At 51.5% G+C, this 23,170-nt stretch overlaps 1 protein-coding gene across 3 annotated transcripts in view; it reads right to left on the reverse strand.

The window, feature by feature from the left end:
- Positions 1–3,111: 3,111 nt before the first annotated feature.
- Positions 3,112–23,170, reverse strand: part of cped1 (cadherin-like and PC-esterase domain containing 1) — a 46,629-nt gene continuing 26,570 nt past the window's right edge. The window contains exons 15-22 of one of the 3 annotated variants that reach the window (XR_012770220.1): positions 8,508–8,607; positions 8,274–8,410; positions 7,968–8,188; positions 7,775–7,876; positions 7,584–7,671; positions 7,354–7,500; positions 5,689–6,605; positions 3,112–4,851 (exon numbers count right to left, since the gene is read on the reverse strand). Coding sequence is in view for 2 of the 3 variants with exons in the window: in XM_075472373.1 (XP_075328488.1) it covers positions 4,833–4,851; positions 6,391–6,605; positions 7,354–7,500; positions 7,584–7,671; positions 7,775–7,876; positions 7,968–8,188; positions 8,274–8,410; positions 8,508–8,607 (1,029 nt within the window). In the remaining variant the exon portion in view is untranslated. The remainder of the gene's footprint in view (positions 4,852–5,688; positions 6,606–7,353; positions 7,501–7,583; positions 7,672–7,774; positions 7,877–7,967; positions 8,189–8,273; positions 8,411–8,507; positions 8,608–23,170) is intronic. The other 2 variants (XM_075472373.1, XM_075472374.1) reach the window with 2 other exon arrangements.

Consider the following 23,170-nt stretch of genomic DNA (forward strand, 5'->3'; position numbering starts at 1 on the left):
TACAGGCAGCGAGAGGCAGCGACAGGTGGTCACAGGCCGCCACAGGCCGCTACAGGCAGCGACAGGTGGTCACAGGCCGCCACAGGCAGCGACAGGTGGTCACAGGCCGCTACAGGCAGCGACAGGTTGTCACAGGCCGCCACAGGCCGCTACAGGCAGCGACAGGTGGTCACAGGCCGCTACAGGCAGCGACAGGTGGTCACAGGCCGCCACAGGCCGCTACAGGCAGCGACAGGTGGTCACAGGCCGCCACAGGCAGCGAGAGGCAGCGACAGGTGGTCACAGGCCGCCACAGGCAGCGGGAGGCAGCGACAGGTGGTCACAGGCTGCCACAGGCCGCTACAGGCAGCGACAGGTGGTCACAGGCCGCCACAGGCAGTGAGAGGCAGCGACAGGTGGTCACAGGCCGCCACAGGCAGCGAGAGGCAGCGACAGGTGGTCACAGGCCGCTACAGGCAGCGACAGGTGGTCACAGGCCGCCACAGGCAGCGAGAGGCAGCGACAGGTGGCCACAGGCAGCGACAGGTGGCCACAGGCAGCGAGACGCAGCGAGAGGCAGCGACAGGTGGTCACAGGCAGCGAGAGGCAGCGACAGGTGGTCACAGGCCGCCACAGACAGCGATAGGTGGTCATAGGCAGCGAGAGGTAGCGACAGGTGGTCACAGGCAGCGAGAGGCAGCGACAGGTGGTCACAGGCTGCTACAGGCAACAAGACGCAGCGACAGGTGGTCACAGGCTGCAACAGGCAGCGAGAGGAAGCGACAGGTGGTCACAGGCTGCTACAGGGAGCGAGAGGCAGCGACAGGTGGTCACAGGCTGCTACAGGCAGCGAGAGGCAGCGACAGGTGGTCACAGGCTGCTACAGGCAGCGAGAGGCAGCGACAGGTGGTCACAGGCTGCTACAGGCAGCGAGAGGCAGCGACAGGTGGTCACAGGCCGCCACAGGCAGCGAGAGGCAGCGACAGGTGGTCACAGGCCGCCACAGGCAGCAAGAGGCAGCGACAGGTGGTCACAGGCTGCCACAGGCAGCGAGAGGCAGCGACAGGTGGTCACAGGCCGCTACAGGCAGCGAGAGGCAGCGAGAGGCAGGGACAGGTGGTCACATGCCACTACAGGCAGTGAGAGGCAGCGACAGGTGGTCACAGGCCGCCACAGGCAGCGACAGGTGGTCACAGGCTGCTACAGGCAGCGACAGGTGGTCACAGGCCGCCACAGGCAGCGAGAGGCAGCGACAGGTGGTCACAGGCCACCACAGACAGCGACAGGTGGTCACAGGCAGCGAGAGGCAGCGACAGGTGGTCAAAGGCCGCCACAGGCAGCGAGAGGCAGCGACAGGTGGTCACAGGCTGCTACAGGCAGCGAGAGGCAGCGACAGGTGGTCACAGGCCGCCACAGGCAGCGACAGGTGGTCACAGGTAGCGACAGGTGGTCACAGGTAGCGACAGGTGGTCACAGGTAGCGACAGGTGGTCACAGGCAGCGAGAGGCAGCGACAGGTGGTCACAGGTTGCTACAGGCAGCGAGAGGCAGCGACAGGTGGTCACAGGCTGCAACAGGCAGCGAGAGGCAGCGACAGGTGGTCACAGGCTGCAACAGGCAGCGAGAGGCAGCGACAGGTCGTCACAGGCTGCAACAGGCAGCGAGAGGAAGCGACAGGTGGTCACAGGCTGCTACAGGCAGCGACAGGTTGTCACAGGCCGCCACAGGCCGCTACAGGCAGCGACAGGTGGTCAGAGGCCGCCACAGACAGCGACAGGTGGTCACAGGCCGCTACAGGCAGCGACAGGTGGTCACAGGCCGCCACAGGCCGCTACAGGCAGCGACAGGTGGTCACAGGCCGCCACAGGCAGCGACAGGTGGTCACAGGCCGCTACAGGCAGCGACAGGTTGTCACAGGCCGCCACAGGCCGCTACAGGCAGCGACAGGTGGTCAGAGGCCACCACAGACAGCGACAGGTGGTCACAGGCCGCTACAGGCAGCGACAGGTGGTCACAGGCCGCCACAGGCCGCTACAGGCAGCGACAGGTGGTCACAGGCCGCCACAGGCAGCGAGAGGCAGCGACAGGTGGTCACAGGCCGCCACAGGCAGCGGGAGGCAGCGACAGGTGGTCACAGGCTGCCACAGGCCGCTACAGGCAGCGACAGGTGGTCACAGGCCGCCACAGGCAGTGAGAGGCAGCGACAGGTGGTCACAGGCCGCCACAGGCAGCGAGAGGCAGCGACAGGTGGTCACAGGCCGCTACAGGCAGCGACAGGTGGTCACAGGCCGCCACAGGCAGCGAGAGGCAGCGACAGGTGGTCACAGGCCGCCACAGGCAGCGAGAGGCAGTGACAGGTGGCCACAGGCTGCCATGGGCAGCGAGAGGCAGTGACAGGTGGCCACAGGCTGCCATAGGCAGCAACAGGTAGCGACAGGTGGTCACAGGCTGCTACAGGCAGCGAGAGGCAGCGACAGGTGGTCACAGGCCGCCACAGGCAGCGAGAGGCAGCGACAGGTGGTCACAGTCCGCCACAGGCAGCGACAGGTGGCCACAGGCAGCGACAGGTGGCCACAGGCAGCGAGACGCAGCGAGAGGCAGCGACAGGTGGTCACAGGCAGCGAGAGGCAGCGACAAGTGGTCACAGGCCGCCACAGACAGCGATAGGTGGTCATAGGCAGCGAGAGGTAGCGACAGGTGGTCACAGGCAGCGAGAGGCAGCAACATGTGGTCACAGGCTGCTACAGGCAACAAGAGGCAGCGACAGGTGGTCACAGGCAGCGAGAGGCAGCGACAGGTGGTCACAGGCTGCTACAGGGAGCGAGAGGCAGCGACAGGTGGTCACAGGCTGCTACAGGCAGCGAGAGGCAGCGACAGGTGGTCTCAAGCTGCTACAGGCAGCGAGAGGCAGCGACAGGTGGTCACAGGCCGCTACAGGCAGCGAGAGGCAGCGACAGGTGGTCACAGGCCGCCACAGGCCGCTACAGGCAGCGACAGGTGGTCACAGGCCGCCACAGGCAGCGACAGGTGGTCACAGGCCGCTACAGGCAGCGACAGGTTGTCACAGGCCGCCACAGGCCGCTACAGGCAGCGACAGGTGGTCACAGGCCGCTACAGGCAGCGACAGGTGGTCACAGGCCGCCACAGGCCGCTACAGGCAGCGACAGGTGGTCACAGGCCGCCACAGGCAGCGAGAGGCAGCGACAGGTGGTCACAGGCCGCCACAGGCAGCGGGAGGCAGCGACAGGTGGTCACAGGCTGCCACAGGCCGCTACAGGCAGCGACAGGTGGTCACAGGCCGCCACAGGCAGTGAGAGGCAGCGACAGGTGGTCACAGGCCGCCACAGGCAGCGAGAGGCAGCGACAGGTGGTCACAGGCCGCTACAGGCAGCGACAGGTGGTCACAGGCCGCCACAGGCAGCGAGAGGCAGCGACAGGTGGCCACAGGCAGCGACAGGTGGCCACAGGCAGCGAGACGCAGCGAGAGGCAGCGACAGGTGGTCACAGGCAGCGAGAGGCAGCGACAGGTGGTCACAGGCCGCCACAGACAGCGATAGGTGGTCATAGGCAGCGAGAGGTAGCGACAGGTGGTCACAGGCAGCGAGAGGCAGCGACAGGTGGTCACAGGCTGCTACAGGCAACAAGAGGCAGCGACAGGTGGTCACAGGCTGCAACAGGCAGCGAGAGGAAGCGACAGGTGGTCACAGGCTGCTACAGGGAGCGAGAGGCAGCGACAGGTGGTCACAGGCTGCTACAGGCAGCGAGAGGCAGCGACAGGTGGTCACAGGCTGCTACAGGCAGCGAGAGGCAGCGACAGGTGGTCACAGGCTGCTACAGGCAGCGAGAGGCAGCGACAGGTGGTCACAGGCCGCCACAGGCAGCGAGAGGCAGCGACAGGTGGTCACAGGCCGCCACAGGCAGCAAGAGGCAGCGACAGGTGGTCACAGGCTGCCACAGGCAGCGAGAGGCAGCGACAGGTGGTCACAGGCCGCTACAGGCAGCGAGAGGCAGCGAGAGGCAGGGACAGGTGGTCACATGCCACTACAGGCAGTGAGAGGCAGCGACAGGTGGTCACAGGCCGCCACAGGCAGCGACAGGTGGTCACAGGCTGCTACAGGCAGCGACAGGTGGTCACAGGCCGCCACAGGCAGCGAGAGGCAGCGACAGGTGGTCACAGGCCACCACAGACAGCGACAGGTGGTCACAGGCAGCGAGAGGCAGCGACAGGTGGTCAAAGGCCGCCACAGGCAGCGAGAGGCAGCGACAGGTGGTCACAGGCTGCTACAGGCAGCGAGAGGCAGCGACAGGTGGTCACAGGCCGCCACAGGCAGCGACAGGTGGTCACAGGTAGCGACAGGTGGTCACAGGTAGCGACAGGTGGTCACAGGTAGCGACAGGTGGTCACAGGCAGCGAGAGGCAGCGACAGGTGGTCACAGGTTGCTACAGGCAGCGAGAGGCAGCGACAGGTGGTCACAGGCTGCAACAGGCAGCGAGAGGCAGCGACAGGTGGTCACAGGCAGCGACAGGTGGTCACAGGCCGCTACAGGCAGCGAGAGGCAGCGACAGGTGGTCACAGGCGGCAACAGGCAGCGACAGGTGGTCACAGGCCACTACAGGCAGCGAGAGGCAGCGAGAGATGGTCACAGGTGGTCACAGGCGGCAACAGGCAGCGACAGGTGGTCACAGGCCGCTACAGGCAGCAAGAGATGGTCACAGGTGGTCACAGGCGGCAACAGGCAGCGACAGATGGTCACAGGCCGCTACAGGCAGCGACAGGTGGTCACAGGTGGTCACAGGCAGCAACAGGCTGCTACAGGCAGCGAGAGGTAGCGACAGGCGGCAACAGGCAGCAGTTAAACATCAGAAAGTGATCTGTGATTGGACGGAAGAGAGACACCTGGTTGTGTTACACACTAGTTAGTGAATGTACACCAGATACTAATTACTGTGCATAGGAGACTAGTTAGTGTGATCGAGACACTAGTCAGTTTACTTTAAATGTCATTTAGCATGTTTTTGAGACTAGTTGGTGAGCACAAACAATTATTTACTGAACCCAAGATACTAGTTAGATCATATGCAACTCTACCGTGTATTATTTAGTAAATATGTACCAGAGACTAGTTAGTGTGGATAGGAAATAGGTTAACGTGCATAAGATACGAGGTAATGTATTTCAAATGTACAATTTAGTTAATATCTGCCAGGGATGAGTTAGTGTGGATATGAAACTAGTTAGTGTGCATTAATGTTCACAAGAAACTAGCTAAAGAGCAGGGGACACTTGTTAGTGTGCATAAGATGCTAGTTAGTTACAGTGTTTCAGATAGTAGTAACATTCTTACTGTGCTTAGTTTGTAAATGTTAATGAAATACTAGTTAGTGTCCATAGTTGACTAGTTAGTGGGCATAAGATAATAGTTAGTTAATGTGTTTCAGACACAAAATGACATGCTTAAGAGACTAGTTAGTTAATGTGAACCAGTTAATAGTTAGTTCATGTGCAGCAGAGACTAGTTATTGCACATGAGATACTAATGAGTTATTATTTATAATATGTGGGCTTCAGAAACTACTTGGTGTACAACTGACACAAGTTATCTTGTTTCAAGAACTAGTTAGTGTTCTCACATTAAATGTTAGTTACTACACATTACATTACATTACATCACGGTCATTTTGCAGACGCTTTTATTCAAAGCGACTTACAATAAGTGCGTTCAACATCGGTAGGCGACTACTGGGATAGGCTCCAGCCCCCCCGCGACCCGACCGACGGATTCAGCGGTATAGAAAATGGATGGATGGAACATCGGTAGGCGAAAGAACTTCAGGTCACAAGAAATCAGAAGTGCATTTCCTTCCAAAACCAAACAGCTAAGAGCAAAACTAGTGCTAGAGTAAGTGCAATAAGTCAGGTACCTAGACACACCACGCCATCAGTAACAGGTTAATATGCATCATGAATTTATAAACAAAAAAGCAGAACATTACTTCTTGTGACTCAAAACAAGTCGAGTAATTTGATTGACTTAAAGCTGATGAACACAGCTGTGGGATAATGAGCTCATAATTCAGCCGGTTTAATCAGCTGTTATTCAGCCTACTCGACTTAAAATAATTGTAGATTTTTATCAATGATAATGCTTCATTTTTTCATCCAATTTGAAATCAGATTAGTTTTCAATCAAATTTAAATAATAAAAGCCCAGTTTTTAACTTAAAGACCTTTTCATCAACTTAATTTCCATCATTTAGTTTCTGTTACTTTCAGCCATCATAAAACCAGACAGAATTTCAGGTGAAAACACGAGTTCTCCTCCGTAAAACTCCTGGAACTCGAGAATGATTCTGCATCAACTCTGCGGACCCCTCGAGTCTTTTTTTCCAGGTGTAACAGGTGAGTCTCACCTGTTCACACCGTGTCTGGCTTTGGGACACAGGCGGCTCAACAGGATCTCAGAGTACACCTGGTTTACTGGTCCTGTAACACGGTAGGTTTGGGCTTTAGACCCTGACTCCTGTTCCGTGTCCAGCACGGCCGATTGGAGTCCAGGTTCGGTTCTGGTGCTTCTGGTGGTGGATTTTGTGTTGTCTGAGGGCTTCAAAGGTCTGAACTTCTCCACCTGAGAAAACAAAAGAATTGGTTTGGTTAGAGCAGTGAACTTTGTTTTGGGAACTAAAGGTTTTTCTTTTGGAAGCAAGAAACGTTGTTGTGGGAACCATAAAATGCATATGGGAACAGAAGATAATGTTTGGGAAGTAGAAACAGTTTGAAAATAAAAATGTATTTATTTTTAGGGAATAGCTCACTTTCTAGTTGGAAAGGAACATTATTTTCATTGTTAGTTGGGAGACGGAAACTTTCCTTTTTGGGAACCGGACACTATCTCTTAGGAGTGCGAAACTCTTTTGGGAAATTAAAATATGTAACAATAGATTTTATTTAAGGGAAAAAATTCTTGGGAACTGGATATGGGAAGGGAAGCTATCTTTTGGGAAGTCGAAACCGTGTAAAATTAAAGGTATGTTTTGGGAACAGAGAACTTTCTAGTGGGAAAGGAAAATTGTCTTCTGAAAACTGGAAAATTTTATTTGGGAACTGGACAGTCTTTGCTGGAAAAGGGAAACTGTCTTTTGGGGAACCGGATGCCGTCTTATAGGAGCAGGAAACATTTTTGGGGGGAACAAGAAACATTCTTTAGGAAATGAAAAATGTCACAATAAATCTTATTTTTGGGAAAAGAAACTCTTGGAAACTGTGTCGAAGTCAAAACTTTCTTTTGGGAACTAAAACGTTTGGGTCACACTGCAGAGTCCTTCTCTAGATCAGGTCAGTTATTCCCTAAATGATTATGAATTGCTTTGTGTTACCTCGTGGAAGTGGCAAGCGCATCGTCCCTGCAGGAACTCTTTGTATCGACCCATCGTGACGCTGAACGTGTCGATCACTTCGTAGCCAAGCTTCTTTGCTGTGGAGATGATGTTCCCGTTCTCTCTGAACAGGTTCTGTACCTCCGTCTGGAAAGTAACATCAACCAGTCTGTGAATTTTAAATATTATTGTGTTGTTTGTAAGGAGTCACCACAGGAGAACAAACCTACCACACTCAGAGATCTGACACCGTCCACAGGAAGGTGGAAGCCCATGCCCAAAGACTTCACCACCACCAGGATGTCACTAAGAGCCTCTCTGAGGAGGAAGAGGAGGTGTGAGTGCTAAGCTGCAGGTGGAGCCCTGAGCAGGTGTTCCACAGGGATCAGTGTGAGGTCCTCTGTGCTGTATGTGCGTTTACCTGTCCAGAACCTCCTGGACTGTTCTCAGGTGATTGGTGTTGAGCCACTGGACTCCACCCACCACCAGAACCGTCTGATCCGAGTTCACCAGAGGCCGGGACCTTCACAGAGACAATCACATGAAGATCTTCTGACCCAACTTTCACCGAGTTTGACACCTTAAAGACGAAACCAGGCATTCCCGCCTCTCACCTGGCGAGCAGCTGCAGCAGCGCCTCCTGGAACGTCGGCCTGTGGTTCCGCTCCAACCAGAACTGAGGATAATATGAGTAGCTGACCTGAGTTCGTCCTCCGTTCAGGTTCCGATAGACCAGCAGGTCGTGAGCCTTCCCCCAGTCCTCCAGACTGGAGTTGACCCGCTCCATCAGGAAGTACATCATCCCACGATTGGTCGAGTCCCCAATGAACAACACCTGAGGAGAGACAAAGACGGGTGACATCCTGCGCCAGGGGAGAGCCCCACCTGCTGAGTCACATGACCAGATCAGCTGACCTCACCTTCCTGCCACTCATACAGGCCTGCAGCTGGGGGCGCTTCACCATCAGGTGAGAACAGCCATCCGGTTGCCAAGCAACCTCCCTCCAATCACACGTCCTGTTGTCAGAGCAGCTGAGACACGGAACCACCCACCGACCTGACAGACAGACGAGAGACGGACGGGTGAGGACAGGTAGGACATGTCAAAGCTGGTCATGTGACTTCAGAGGAAATGTCCAGAAGGGCATCCGAACCTGGGACGTGTCCGGAGCTACAGGTCCGAACCGGACTCTGAGACACCACGTGAGGCTGGAGACCGCAGGGGACACCGGGCTGAACCGGCAGCCCACAGTCCTGAAACAGGGACGGGGGAGGAGGGGGGGACAGGGGGGGGATGAGGGGGGACGGGGGGACAGAGGGATAGCGGGGATGGAGGGGGGACGGGGGGGGACAGGAGTGACTTCATGTTAAAATCTTTCTCCTCCTTTGTTGGTCCTTATTGCATACATTTCCCAGCATTCTGTCACACCGTGGTGAGGTTAAGTTGGGTTTTTGTCTTGTCTCGTCATTTCCTGTTTTATTTTGAAAGACTAACTTCCCTCTCGTTCCAGGTCACTTGCCCTTCCTCTCGTGTTCCAGTCTGATTGTCGTATGAGTGATTCCACCTGTTTCCCATTACCCCCGTGTGCTTAAGAGTCTGCGTCTCCCCCTGTCTTGTGCCAGTGTGTTGTATCTGTCCCCGTATAGTGCATCATCCTCGCGTACCTTCCAAACCTGTTTCCTTAAGCCTGTTTCCGAGTTCCTGGTTCCCAGTGGTAATTATCCTCGTGAGAGTGATTTTCTTTTTCCTAGAATAAGTTTTATATTATAGATCCTGTAAGAAATACATAGTTAAGTTTGCTTATAGTCTTTTTGTTTTCCCTCCTGGGTGGAGTGGTCCTTTTGTTTGGTAAATACGTTCATAGTTTATTTCCTCCAAGGTTTTTCTTTTCCTCCTTAGTTGGAGAGACTTATAGTTAATTATAAAAGTTTCATAGTCTTTTGTTTTTCCTCCACTAGTGGAGTGATTTTGCGTTTGATAATTTTTATATAATCTTAGAATAATATTTCATAGCCTTCCTTAGCTTCTCTCACGAGGGACTGGTCGCTCTGCTGCCTCAAAATAAAAGTCTTGGATTTAAACCTCCTGCATCTGCGTCCTCCATTCTCTGGTCTTGACAGTACACACTGGCCAGAATGGACGCAGCAGGTTCCGAGCTTTTGACCGAGGCTCTCTCCTCCCAGAGCGATCGCCTTACTCGGCAGGAGGAGCAGATGGCTACGCTTGGCCAAGGGGTCGACAATCTCGAGTCAGATGGCCTTCCAGACCACGGTCTCCGGCCAAATGACCCAACTTGCCAGCCAGCTGCACCAAGTTCTGGGGCGCCTCGACAGAGATGAACCTGCAGCAGCCCCAGCCGCAGCCGCACCCGCGCCTGCGCCTCAGCCCTCTCCTCCCAACTACGGTGCCAGTATTCGGCTGGCTTCCCCGGAGCGATTCTCTGGAGAGGTCGGCTTGAGCAGAGCATTCATCAGTGACTGTGAGTTGCATTTTGCTCTCAACCCGCTCCAGTATCCCACCGATCTCCACAAGGTCGGCTACATGATCTCGCACCTGACCGGGAGGGCTAAGGTATGGGCCCGAGCAGAGTGGGACAGAAAATCCCCACTTTGTAGCTCCCACCAGGCATTTACCGAAGCTCTACGCAAGGTATTCGACCCTGTTACCGCGGAGCGACAGAAGGCGAGGGAGCTAAGCGGTCTCAAACAGGGCCGGGAGACTGTTTGCGACTTCGCCATCCGTTTCCGAACTCTGGCGGTGGAGAGCGGCTGGAACGATCGGGCGCTGTATGACGTCTTCCTGAAGGGACTGGCTGTCCCCATCCAGGAACTTCTCATCCCGCTGGACCTCCCTGCGGATGTGGATTCGCTAATCTCCCTCGCGGTTCGGACGGATAACCGGCTGCGGGAGTTAAAGGCCCATCGGGGAGAACACCAACGCTCGCCCGCCTTTTTCCAACCCTCTCGTCCCTTCCCACGGTCACCCGCACACGGATCTCCACTTGCTCATCCCCTCACTCCGCCTCCTGCCGGAGGAGAGGAACCCATGGAGCTGGGCAGAGCTCGGCTCACACAGGCGGAAAGAGAACGCCGAATCCGAGAAGGGAGATGCCTTTACTGCGGGGAGATCGGACACCTCATCTCCACATGCCCAATCCGACCACCCCAGGTAAAGAGAGACTCTGTGATTACAAGCTCCACGCCACGAAAACCTTTCCACATCAAGGTAACGCACAGAAACACCACTCTCAACCTTGACATTTTAATTGATTCCGGGGCAGACGAAAGTCTCATGGACTGGGGTGTAGCTAAAAGACTGGGCGTTAAGACGGAACGACTTACACATCCCATAAACGCCAACGCTTTGAATGGGCAGCCCCTGTTTTCCATAACCCACATCACGGAACCCGTCGCCATGACAACAGCCCATCATCATGAAAAAATTAGATTTTTCCTGTTCCACTCTCCATCTCATGCTCTGGTTTTGGGTCACTCTTGGCTCACCAGACATAACCCGCACATTGACTGGCCTTCGGGCAAAATACTGGGATGGGGAAGAACCTGCGAGGGAACATGTCTGCCAACAAAGTCTGGTAAACCGGCTCACACTGCCGTTAAAAATATTTCTGTCCCTGTCACAGAGTTCCAGCCGCCCGACTTGACTTCAATCCCTGTCTGCTACCACCACCTCAGAAGTCTTCAGCAAAGACAGAGCTACGTCTCTTCCCCCACATCGGCCATACGACTGCGCCGTGGATCTCATCCCAGGATCCACTATTCCCAAGGGGCGCCTCTATTCCCTATCACGGCCGGAGCAACAGTCCATGAAGGACTATATTGAGACATCTCTCAAAGCGGGGCTCATCCGCCCTTCTTCCTCCCCGGCTGGGGCGGGATTTTTCTTCGTGGCCAAGAAGGACGGCTCCCTACGGCCCTGTATCGATTACAGTCCACTAAACGACATCACAATAAAGAACCGTTACCCACTTCCTCTGATGTCTTCTGTATTCGACCAACTCCAACAGGCCGCCGTCTTCACAAAACTGGACTTGCGTAACGCTTATCACCTCGTCCGCATTAAGGAGGGAGACGAGTGGAAGACCGGTTTTAACACCCCCAGTGGCCACTACGAATATCTGGTGATGCCCTTCGGCCTCACCAACGCTCCTGCTGTCTTTCAGGCCATGATAAACGACGTCCTCAGAGACTTTTTGGATCATTTTGTTTATGTGTATTTGGATGACATTCTGATTTATTCACCTGATCTGGACACACACAAGTCCCATGTTAATAGAGTTTTGAAAAGACTGCTTGAAAACCATTTGTATGTGAAAGCTGAAAAAAGTGAATTCCATGTAACCACTACTACGTTTCTAGGTTTTATTATTTCCCCCGGCAAAGTTCAGATGGACCCCGCCAAGATCAGTGCTGTGGCGGAGTGGCCGACCCCAGATAACCGCAAAAAGGTTCAACAGTTCCTGGGCTTCGCCAACTTTTACAGGCGGTTCATCAGGGGTTTCAGCGCCATCGCCGCTCCGCTCCATACCCTCACCTCGCCTCAGGTTCGTTTTCTCTGGGGGCCGAAACAAGAAGAGGCGTTCCGCCGCCTCAAACATCTCTTCACCACCGCACCCATCCTCACCTTGCCTGACCCACAGCGCCAGTTCGTGGTCGAGGTGGACGCTTCCAGCGAGGGCATCGGGGGCGTTCTCTCCCAGAGGGCAGAGTCTGACGGTAAGATGCACCCATGCGCTTTCCTCTCCCGACGCCTGAGCTCGGCGGAGAGGAACTACGACGTGGGGAACCGGGAGCTGCTGGCTGTTAAGATCGCCTTGGAGGAGTGGAGACACTGGTTGGAGGGGGCAGCTCATCCTTTTATTGTCTGGACCGACCATAAAAATCTAGAATACATTAGGAAAGCCAAGAGGCTTAATTCTCGCCAGGCCAGGTGGACTCTGTTTTTTAACCGTTTTCGTTTCACGTTGTCTTACAGGCCAGGATCCCGAAACATCAAGCCCGACGCCCTGTCCCGTATTTATGATCCTGCGCCTGTTGCCAAGGAACCTGAGCCCATCCTTCCACTGAACTGTGTGGTTGGAGCGGTAAATTGGCAAATAGAAAAGGAGGTGAAGGAAGCCAACGGTGAGACCCCTCCACCTAGTGGATGCCCGGAGCAATGTTTATTTGTCCCGGCTAATCTGCGTCCACAGGTGATTCATTGGGCCCACACCTCGCTACTCACCTGCCATCCGGGAGTCCGGAGAACCATGTTCGCCATCTCCCAGCGGTTCTGGTGGCCTTCCATGGAGCCGGAGGTCCGGGAGTACATCGAGGCTTGCTCGGTCTGCGCCCGTAATAAGACTTCCTCCGGAGCACGCAGGGGACTGCTGCACCCACTGCCGATCCCCTCCAGACCGTGGTCGGACATCTCGCTGGATTTTGTCACGGGGCTCCCGGTCTCTGAAGGTAACACCACGGTACTGACCGTGGTGGATCGTTTCTCTAAAATGACACATTTTATAGCTTTGCCTAAGTTGCCTACGGCCAAAGAAACGGCCAGTATTATGATGAGACATGTTTTCAGAATCCATGGCTTCCCCAAAGACATTGTTTCTGACCGGGGGCCCCAGTTCGTCTCGCGGTTCTGGAGGGAGTTCTGTCGGCTGATCGGTGCTTCAGCCAGCCTGACCTCAGGTTACCACCCGGAGGCAAACGGCCAGACCGAGCGCCTCAATCAACAGCTGGAAACCGGCCTCCGGTGCCTGGTTTCCCAGAACCCGACAACGTGGAGCGCCCACCTGGTCTGGGTAGAGTTTGCCCACAACTCTCTGCCCACCTCCGCCACCGGTCTCTCACCCTTCAAGTGCGTCTACGGATACCAGCCTCCCGTGTTCCCTGACGCTGAGCGGGAGGTCTCCGTTCCCTCCGCCCATGCTCTGGTTCGCCGCTGTCGGCGCATCTGGGCTGCAGCCCGTCAGATTCTGACCCGCCAGGGGGATCGCGTCAAAAGAGCCGCCGATCGGAAGCGTCGCCCTGCACCCGATTACCAGCCTGGGCAGAAGGTCTGGCTCTCGGCCCGAGACCTCCACCTCAAGGTCCCCAGCAAGAAGCTGGCTCCGCGCTTCGTGGGTCCCTTCAGCATCTCCAAAATCATCAATCCAGCCGCCATCCGTCTCCGCTTACCCCGATCCCTCAGAGTCCATCCCACCTTCCACGTCAGCCAAGTCAAGCCCGCCAAGGAAAGCCCCATAGTCCCGACCTCCAAGCCCCCGCCGCCTCTGGAGTCGGCCGACGGGGGAGTTTTATACAGAGTAAAGAAACTTTTAGCCGTACGTAATCGAGGGAGGGGTAAGCAGTACTTGGTGGACTGGGAGGGTTACGGCCCAGAAGAGAGACAATGGGTTCCCAGAAGTTACATAGACGACCCATCCCTCATCTCGGACTTTCATAAAGCCCACCCTGAACTCCCTGGACCGTCCGGGGTCCGGTCCTAGAAGGGGGGGCTCTGTCACACCGTGGTGAGGTTAAGTTGGGTTTTTGTCTTGTCTCGTCATTTCCTGTTTTATTTTGAAAGACTAACTTCCCTCTCGTTCCAGGTCACTTGCCCTTCCTCTCGTGTTCCAGTCTGATTGTCGTATGAGTGATTCCACCTGTTTCCCATTACCCCCGTGTGCTTAAGAGTCTGCGTCTCCCCCTGTCTTGTGCCAGTGTGTTGTATCTGTCCCCGTATAGTGCATCATCCTCGCGTACCTTCCAAACCTGTTTCCTTAAGCCTGTTTCCGAGTTCCTGGTTCCCAGTGGTAATTATCCTCGTGAGAGATTTTCTTTTTCCTAGAATAAGTTTTATATTATAGATCCTGTAAGAAATACATAGTTAAGTTTGCTTATAGTCTTTTTGTTTTCCCTCCTGGGTGGAGTGGTCCTTTTGTTTGGTAAATACGTTCATAGTTTATTTCCTCCAAGGTTTTTCTTTTCCTCCTTAGTTGGAGAGACTTATAGTTAATTATAAAAGTTTCATAGTCTTTTGTTTTTCCTCCACTAGTGGAGTGATTTTGCGTTTGATAATTTTTATATAATCTTAGAATAATATTTCATAGCCTTCCTTAGCTTCTCTCACGAGGGACTGGTCGCTCTGCTGCCTCAAAATAAAAGTCTTGGATTTAAACCTCCTGCATCTGCGTCCTCCATTCTCTGGGCCTGACACATTCACTGTGTTTCGGACTGCATGGCCGTCCTCTCTGTGGCGCCCTCAGAGGACACGGACCTCCACTTTTGTCTTCTTCTTCTTTACTTTTAAATGGCAGCTTCTCCTTCCTTGTTGCTCCATCACCTTCCTCTGCTCGGAGGTCAGAGGTCAGAATAACCATCCAGCTCAGCTCAGGGGCCCCATGGGAGCCGCCACGTCTGGCCCGGACTTCACAGCTGCCGCCACCACGCACACACATCCTCACAAACACTCCTTCTTCTTCTCCTCCCTCTGCTGCCGCGGCGGCGCCACATTCTGCACGCCGGCGTCGCAGCTCACAACAAAGTGCGACAAGAAAACTTAACAGGGATTTTCTTGTTCGTACCTGAGCTCAGTGTAAACGCTCAAACAGGCCGGACGCTGCTCTGAGATCGGCCGGGACACCAAACGCACCGCCGCCACGCCACCCGGGCTTTCATCCCACAACAAGCGTCCGTTTCAGGCCGAGCCGCTGCCACGTAGGCCCGGACTCATCCGCCCGAGTCTTACAAAAAAAAGACTTCATCTGAAGTTTAATCCGGTTTAATCTGAACGAAAACGTTTCCTGATGACGACACGAAGGATTCAAAGTTCAAGTTAAGCTGTGAAGCTGAGCTCCCACTGAAGAAGACAAAGAGAAGCCAACCGGGTCAGAAACTGCGGGAGAAAGCTCCACATGAGAACCCGACTGGTTCTGCTCCATGTTGTCGTACAGTTTCTGAGCTTCTGAGGTTCACAAAGCTCCGGCTGATCTGCGCTGCAGCCTGTCAGATCCTGTCAGATCCTGTCAGCCCTCCAGCACATTTCTGAGGCATTAAAGGTTCTGGACGGAGCTGCAGGGAGTTTGATGGAAAGCTAAATTACAGAAGGAGGTGTGAGCAGAACCATGTCATGAATCAACTTTTAAAACAGGTGGAGGCCATTTCAAAGGAAGGTGGTGATGAAGTTCATCCAGCTGCACAGATGGAGGCGAAGAAAAGGTGGAAACAAGTTTCAGATGCTTTCAGCAGATAACTCTGAGGCAGAGGAGAGGTTCCACAGCAGAAACTCAGCAAAGATTCAACTGTTGCATCACTGAGAGCATCATAATCAGCCCGTTCAGAATCTGAACACGATCAGCCCGTTCAGGCTTTGTTTGATTTCTCAGCCTCTGAAGGATCCAGAAACATTCACAACTTTTAAAGAGATTAAACCTCCTGATTTTACTCACATGTTCAAAGTGTTTTAGAGAAAATGAAAGAAAATAGCTGAGACCAACATTAAATAAATGAAGATGAGAAAAGAATGATTCGCCCTCAGAACCGGTTCCTGGACTTCAGCACCAACAACTGGAACTTGTTTGTCCCGGCTGAGCTGTAGAAAGCTTTCTGCCTTCCAGGTTTTAATGTCAGCGTCTACGGGCATGTAAAGACTAAAAAGTGTGGGACCCTAAACTGAACCTGGAGGGACGCCACAGTTCATTTTACAGCTTTGGATGATTTTTCCTCCAGTTAGACCAGTAAAGTGCAGATGTGCTGCCGGCGTTCGTCTGTTGAAAGGTAGAAACACACGCCCATTCAAAGTCACAGTTACGTTGTTCAACCCCCAGAGGCGGTGTGGGGCCCCGAGGCAGCGTGGGGCCCCGAGGCGGCGTGGGGCCCTGAGGCGCCATCGCGCAACCTCTGAGGGCCCCACACCGGCTTCAATTTGTCATGGACACGACAAACGATCTGAGGAACTTTCAGTGTGTGGAAAGCAAAATCCACAAGATTTAAAAGTATTTCAGTGAATTCAAAACTTTTCCAAGTCTAAAAACATCCAGGTAAATCCAGGTAAATCTGTGTTTAAAGTCAGCGTAAAGAAATGAGTTTTAAACACTCTGATGAGAGGAGACGGACTGAAAACCACAGAAAGTCTGTTTCTCCAGGTTTCTAAGAGCCAAACCATTCAGAGCTTTGAAATAATGAAGAAACCAGTGAAGGGAAACAAGGATTTAAATCAAATGAAATTCAATCTCATCCATTCTAAATGCATCAGCTAAAGTTGTATTTTGGATTAAAAGTCAAAGCTTGGTAATGTTGAACTTTGGGTAACTTTAGTTTGTTCCAGCCTGGGAAATCCTGCTTAAAGGTGAGGTTTTTGTTGTGAGTTTCCTGAGTTTCCTCCAGTAAAGCCAGCGTCTCCTCTGAGCCGAGGCCTGCTGACTCATGCTGACTCATGGTGATGGTGTGCTTACAGCTGATCGCTTCAGCAGCTGACTCATCACGGGTCAAATCAACGTCTGATAGCTCTGAGTTTCCTCACAGTTTCTGTTTTTAAGGCAGGCAGTCGACTTAAAACGTTTAAATAAAACTGTTTTTAAAGAATAGAAATATTGTTCTATTGTGTTTTATTGAGAAAAACTTTTGTTCTGAAGCTAAAACGTGTCAAATCTGCAGAACAGGACACACAAACCTGCAGGAAAATCAGTAAAAACAAAGTTTTCTCCTCATCAGAAAGAGGGAGACGGATGTTTCTCTGGAGTTAAATCCTGAAAATGTTCTTCCTCTTCAGCTGAACTTCTGCAGCCAGACTCTGCTGGACTCACGTGAACACGAGTCTGAGAGCCTCCTAATCCGGATCAGGCCTCATCAGATCGCCGGGGCGGCTGCTCCTCTGGGAACCTCAGCGGAGGAGAATCAGGAATTCACAGATCAGCAGAGACCGATCCAAGCGGCCGGCGGGGAAAACAGAGGCGGGCGGCGGCCTGCGGCACAAACACGTTACATTCAACACGTCGGATGGGCTGCGAGCTCAGGCCTGAAGCGGCCTCTGTGGAAAAGCTGAGATCTGGCAGCTGCACTGCTCTTAGATCAGGCTTTCCAGATGTTCCCTGATGTGGATTAATGGGCTGAAGATGCAGCTGTGGAGGCAGCACGAAGCCTGATAATCAGAGGATCAACGCTGGGTCGCAGCCGCTCTGTTCCTGGAGAACTCAGAGAAGGTGGCCTCCATCACACCAGTCTGGACTGGTTGTCTGCTGGTCCGGTTGGGAAGCCTCCCAGTAACATCTGGGAGAGTCTTTAAACTGCCGAGACCCCGTCTGAAGGATTTACTGCAGGCCGAGCCCCAGATGGCCTCCAATTCAGCAGGGTTCATCATTCATAATTCAATGTTCTTTTTACTCAAACAATGAGACTTTATATACATCTATCTGAAGGAGGAGCATTTTCCTTCTGTTCCTCCAACAAATAAAGTCAGAAAACACCTTTAAAACGTGTGTTTCATCACATTATAATCTTTATCTTTAAATCTTTATGTGAAATATGTGCAGCTGAAACTAAATGATTGGTGATCATTACTCAGCGGAATAAATCACAGAAGATGGAAAAAGGACAAGAAATAAACTGTGAGTTAGTTTAAACTGAGATGTGAGATGTTTTAAACAGCAACAAGTTGAGGACGAGGCCAGACTTTAAATCTGATTAAATCTAATTGAATTAAAGCTGAATTAAAGAAGTTAAAAGTGGCTAAAGGATGAAACTCAATTAACTCAAACTGGAAAAGTCTCATAAATACAAAATGTGGAATAAAAAGTGAGAAAAGATGGAAAATGGAGGAAGTGTGAACGTTTGTTGTGTGAATAAAACCGTAATTCATCAGATTTCTGCTCCTGTGTTCACATGAAACAGCAGCTGTTATCTTTATCAATCAGAGTTTTATAAAACACCTAAGGAACAGCTGATTCCGACCCATCTGCAGCTCCAATCTTCTTCCTGAAGGCCTCAGAGAGCTCTTTAGATCTCACTGTGATAATCTAAAAGCCTGAGGCTGAAACCAGGCAGAATCCTTCAATATGTTCTGCAACCAGGTTCTGATCGTTGGGCTGCACCTCATTCTTGGCCCATCCGTTTTACAGCTTTTCTTTGGGGATCAAACAAGTGAATTAGATAGTGGCCCAACTCTATCTAAGTAGTAGTGAATATGGGGTGTATGAACCCTGTTGTCTTCAGCTGGATTACTTTGATCGTCTCACTTCAAACTCTCCGTACTGTTAAAATGATGTTCAGCAGGTTTTTATGGGGTGTACTTATTTTATCACATGACCAAACTACAGCTGTGCTGTCCCTTCAGTCCCCCCTGACATCTGCAGCCACAGCTGTACATGCAGAAATCTCTGCTGCCCCCTGCTGGTCCAACAGCAGCACTGATCAGACCTGAGGAGGAGGCTGAAACAAAGATGTCTGACGGACACACAGACGTTGATATAATGAAGCTCATCTGTCTTACACCTGCATCTGATCCCGATCATCTATAAAAACCAGGTCTCTCCTGCGGTCCTGGGTCTGCCCTCAGGCCTCCTCCTGGTACGACACACCTGGAACACCTCATCCAGGGGGTGTCCTGATCAGATGCCTGACCCACCTCGACCTAGAAGCAGCGCCTCTGAGAACCTCCTGGATTAACATTTCTGCTGCTTATATTTGTGACCTCATTCTTCTGGTCACCATCCACAGCTCATGACCACAGGTGATGGTCCCCCATGGTACCCCATACTCCTGAAGCCCCTCCCCCAGAACCCCACAAGGGACATTCACCCCCCAGTGTCCTTGTAAAGGTGATTCTGCTCCGATGTTCCAGGATGAAAAGCAGCTGGGTCCTCCTGAATCTGAGCAGCGACCATCTTCTGGATTCTTCTCTGCAGCACAGACTCTCCCAGGGAGGCTGAGGAGTGTGCTCCTTGTGGCTGGAACACAGCTGCTTTGGCCTCTTTGTGTTTTAGTTTCTTCCTCTTTTTTAAGAGAACACTTTGTTATAAAGGTTCAGAATAATAAAGTTCGTTATAAAGGTTCAGAATAATAAAGGTTCACATGTATTCATACAAGTAATTTCAATAGTGTATGTAAGAGCGTTTCAGTAGCATGTATGAATGAAATCTCACTAGCATACGGAAGGTATCTCACTTTCACCGGAAGGCGGAAGGAAAGAGTACAGAATTTGAACAGCGACAAACTTAGCGCCAATCATAACCAACGCCAACGGTCAACGGTATGGCAGCAGACAATAGGCTTGTGACCGGGTCCGGGTACTAAAGTATAATCCGTTTTTCTGTCAAAACGAAAAAAACTAAATCAAATAACGGACCAAATTTGGTTTTTGGAAATTACTTTTTTCATTTTTTGTTTCTTACATTCGAAAATGACGGCAGGCAGACCGGAAGCGGAAGTAACGCCAAGATAAAATTAGCTTGCTAATTTAATATCAAACATATTTTCCGCTTTTAATACACCCATTGTAGGTAGTAGGCTGCATTTATTTTAGTTAAGTGAAACTACAACAGCTGGTTGTTTGGGAGAACGTGATAGCCTATATAAAATTATATGCTACAAAAAAGTGTTCACAGCCACATATGACAAAAGATGAGGCTAGCCTTTCATTTCTGAAAGCTGAACATTGCACATCTACTAACCTTAAACAAAATAAACGTGAGCAACAACCGTCTTTTTTTTTCTTCTTAAACGAGGTTTTATATTGTTTTCATATAATTTGCTGATGGCAATTATAGAATGCGAGTGCGTGTGTTATATTGAAAGCGAGGCTGGGTGAGTCTATGAATATAGACAACAGTGATTTTTATTTTTTTTTTTTTTTTAAATGTATTTAATTTTTTCAATAAGCAGACATACAAAAGACAAAACTAGACAGAATAATAAAACGACGACAACAACAAGCTGGGAACAACAACAGAAAAATCAAAAACCCAAATGGAAGGATCAGTTCCACAGAGATGTGACAGGTACATTATACAGTATAAAAAGAGCGGGGGCTTTTTCAGCGGGAGCTGAAAAAGGAGACACCACCCCCCCCAAAAAAAAAAAAAACATCAGAGCATTTTATACAAAAGCCCTTGTCAGTATAGCAGAGATGTTTATATTGATATAGTCAATAAATGGTTTCCATATTCTTCCAAAGGTGTTAGTTTTGGAGTGCAAAAGACAGGTAAGAAAGTCCAGAGGTATGCATTCCATTACTGTCCTGTGCTATCCTCTCAATGAGGGGGCTTTATCTGAAATCCAGCACTGTAGAATATTTTTCACCTCAGAGCCTGAACTGAGACCCAGATCACAACCAGAACCAGAACCAGAACCAGAACTCAACCAGAACCAGAACCAGAGCCAGAGCCAGAGCCAGAACCAGAACTCAACCAGAACCAGAACCAGAGACCAGAGATCAGAACCAGAGACCAGAGATCAGAACCAGAGACCAGAACCAGAACCAGAACCAATACCAATACCAATACCAGAACCGGAACCGGAACCAGAACAAGAACAAGAACAAGAACCAGAGACCAGAGACCAGAACTCAACCAGAACCAGAACCAGAGATCAGAACCAGAGACCAGGACCAGAACCAGAATCAGAACCAGAGACCAGAGACCAGAGACCAGGACCAGAACCAGAGCCAGAACTCAACCAGAACCAATACCAGAACCAGAACCAGAACCAGAACCAGAGCCAGATCCAATTCAATTCAATTCAATTCAATTCAATTCAATTCATTTTTATTTATGTAGTGCCAAATACAACAAATGTCATCTCAAGGCACTTAGATAGTAAGTCCAATTCAAGCCAATTGGAATTCAATTAATTAATGATAATCATAATTCATAAAATAATCCAATTCGTTCATATAGAGCCAATTCAAAAACAATTTCCTAGCTAAGAAAACCAACAGATTGCACTGAAAACTCAACCAGAACTCAACCAGAACCAATACCAGAACCAATACCAGAACCAATACTAGAACCAATACTAGAACCAAAGACCAGAGACCAGAACCAGAACCATAGCCAGAACTCAACCAGAACCAATACCAGAACCAGAACCAGAGACCAGAGACCAGAGACCAGAGCCAGAACTCAACCAGAACCAATACCAGAACCAAAGACCAGAGACCAGAGACCAGAACCAGAACCAGAGCCAGAACCAATACCAGAACCAATACCAGAACCAATACCAGAACCAATACCAGAACCAAAGACCAGAGACCAGAGACCAGAGACCAGAGACCAGAGACCAGAACCAGAACCAGAACCAGAGCCAGAACTCAACCAGAACCAATATCAGAACCAGAACCAGAGACCAGAACCAGAGACCAGAACCAGAGACCAGAGACCAGAGACAGAGACCAGAGACCAGAGACGAGAACCAGAACCAGAACAAGAACCAGAACCAGAGACCAGAACCAGAGACCAGAACTAGAACCAGAACCAGAGACCAGAGACCAGAACCATAGCCAGAACCATAGCCAGAACCATAGCCAGAACTCAACCAGAGCCAATACCAGAACCAGAACCAGAGACCAGAGACCAGAGACCAGAGACCATAACCAGAACTTAACCAGAACCAATACCAGAGACCAGAGACCAGAACCAGAACCATAGCCAGAACTCAACCAGAACCAATACCAGAACCAATACCAGAACCAGAGACCAGAGACCAGAGACCAGAGACCAGGACCTGAACCAGAGAGACCAGAACCTGAACCAGAACCATAGCCAGAACTCAACCAGAACCAATACCAGAACCAGAGACCAGAGACCAGAGACCAGAGACCAGAGACCAGAACCAGAACCAGAACCAGAACCAGAGCCAGAACTCGAGCCAGAACTCAACCAGAACCAATACAAGAACCAGAGACCAGAACCAGAACCAGAACTCAACCAGAACCAATACCAGAACCAGAACCAGAACCAGAGACCAGAACCAGAGACCAGAGACCAGAGACCAGAACCAGAACTCAACCAGAACCAATACCAGAACCAGAGACCAGAACCAATACCAATACCAATACCAATACCAATACCAATACCAATACCAGAACCAGAACCAGAATCAAAACCAGAGACCAGAGACAGAGACCAGAACCAATACCAGAACCAGAACCAGAGACCAGAGCCAGAACTCAACCAGAACCAATACCAGAACCAGAGACCAGAACCAATACCAATACCAATACCAGAACCAGAACCAGAACCAGAACCAGAATCAGAACCAGAGACCAGAGACAGAGACCAGAACCAGAGACAGAGACCAGAACCAGAGACCAGAGACCAGAGACCAGAGACCAGAGACCAGAGACCAAAACCAGAACCAGAACCAGAACCAGAACCAATACCAGAACCAGAACCAGAACCAGAGACCAGAAACAGAGACCAGAGACCAGAACCAGAACTCAACCAGAACCAGAGACCAGAGACCAGAGCCAGAACTCAACCAGAACCAATACCAGAACCAATACCAGAACCAGAACCAGAACCAGGGACCAGAACCAGAGACCAGAACCAGAGACCAGAGACCAGAGACCAGAGGCCAGAGACCAGAACCAAAACCAGAACCAGAAACAATACCAGAACCAGAACCAGAGACCAGAGACCAGAGACCAGAACCAGAACCAGAACCAGAACTCAACCAGAACCAATACCAGAACCAGAACCAGAATCAGAACCAGAGACCAGAGACAGAGACCAGAACCAATACCAGAACCAGAACCAGAACCAGAGACCAGAGACCAGAGACCAGAGACAGAACTCAACCAGAACCAATACCAGAACCAGAGACCAGAACCAATACC

This window comes from Odontesthes bonariensis, chromosome 8 (genome assembly GCF_027942865.1).
Source record: "Odontesthes bonariensis isolate fOdoBon6 chromosome 8, fOdoBon6.hap1, whole genome shotgun sequence".
Lineage (NCBI taxonomy): Eukaryota > Metazoa > Chordata > Actinopteri > Atheriniformes > Atherinopsidae > Odontesthes > Odontesthes bonariensis.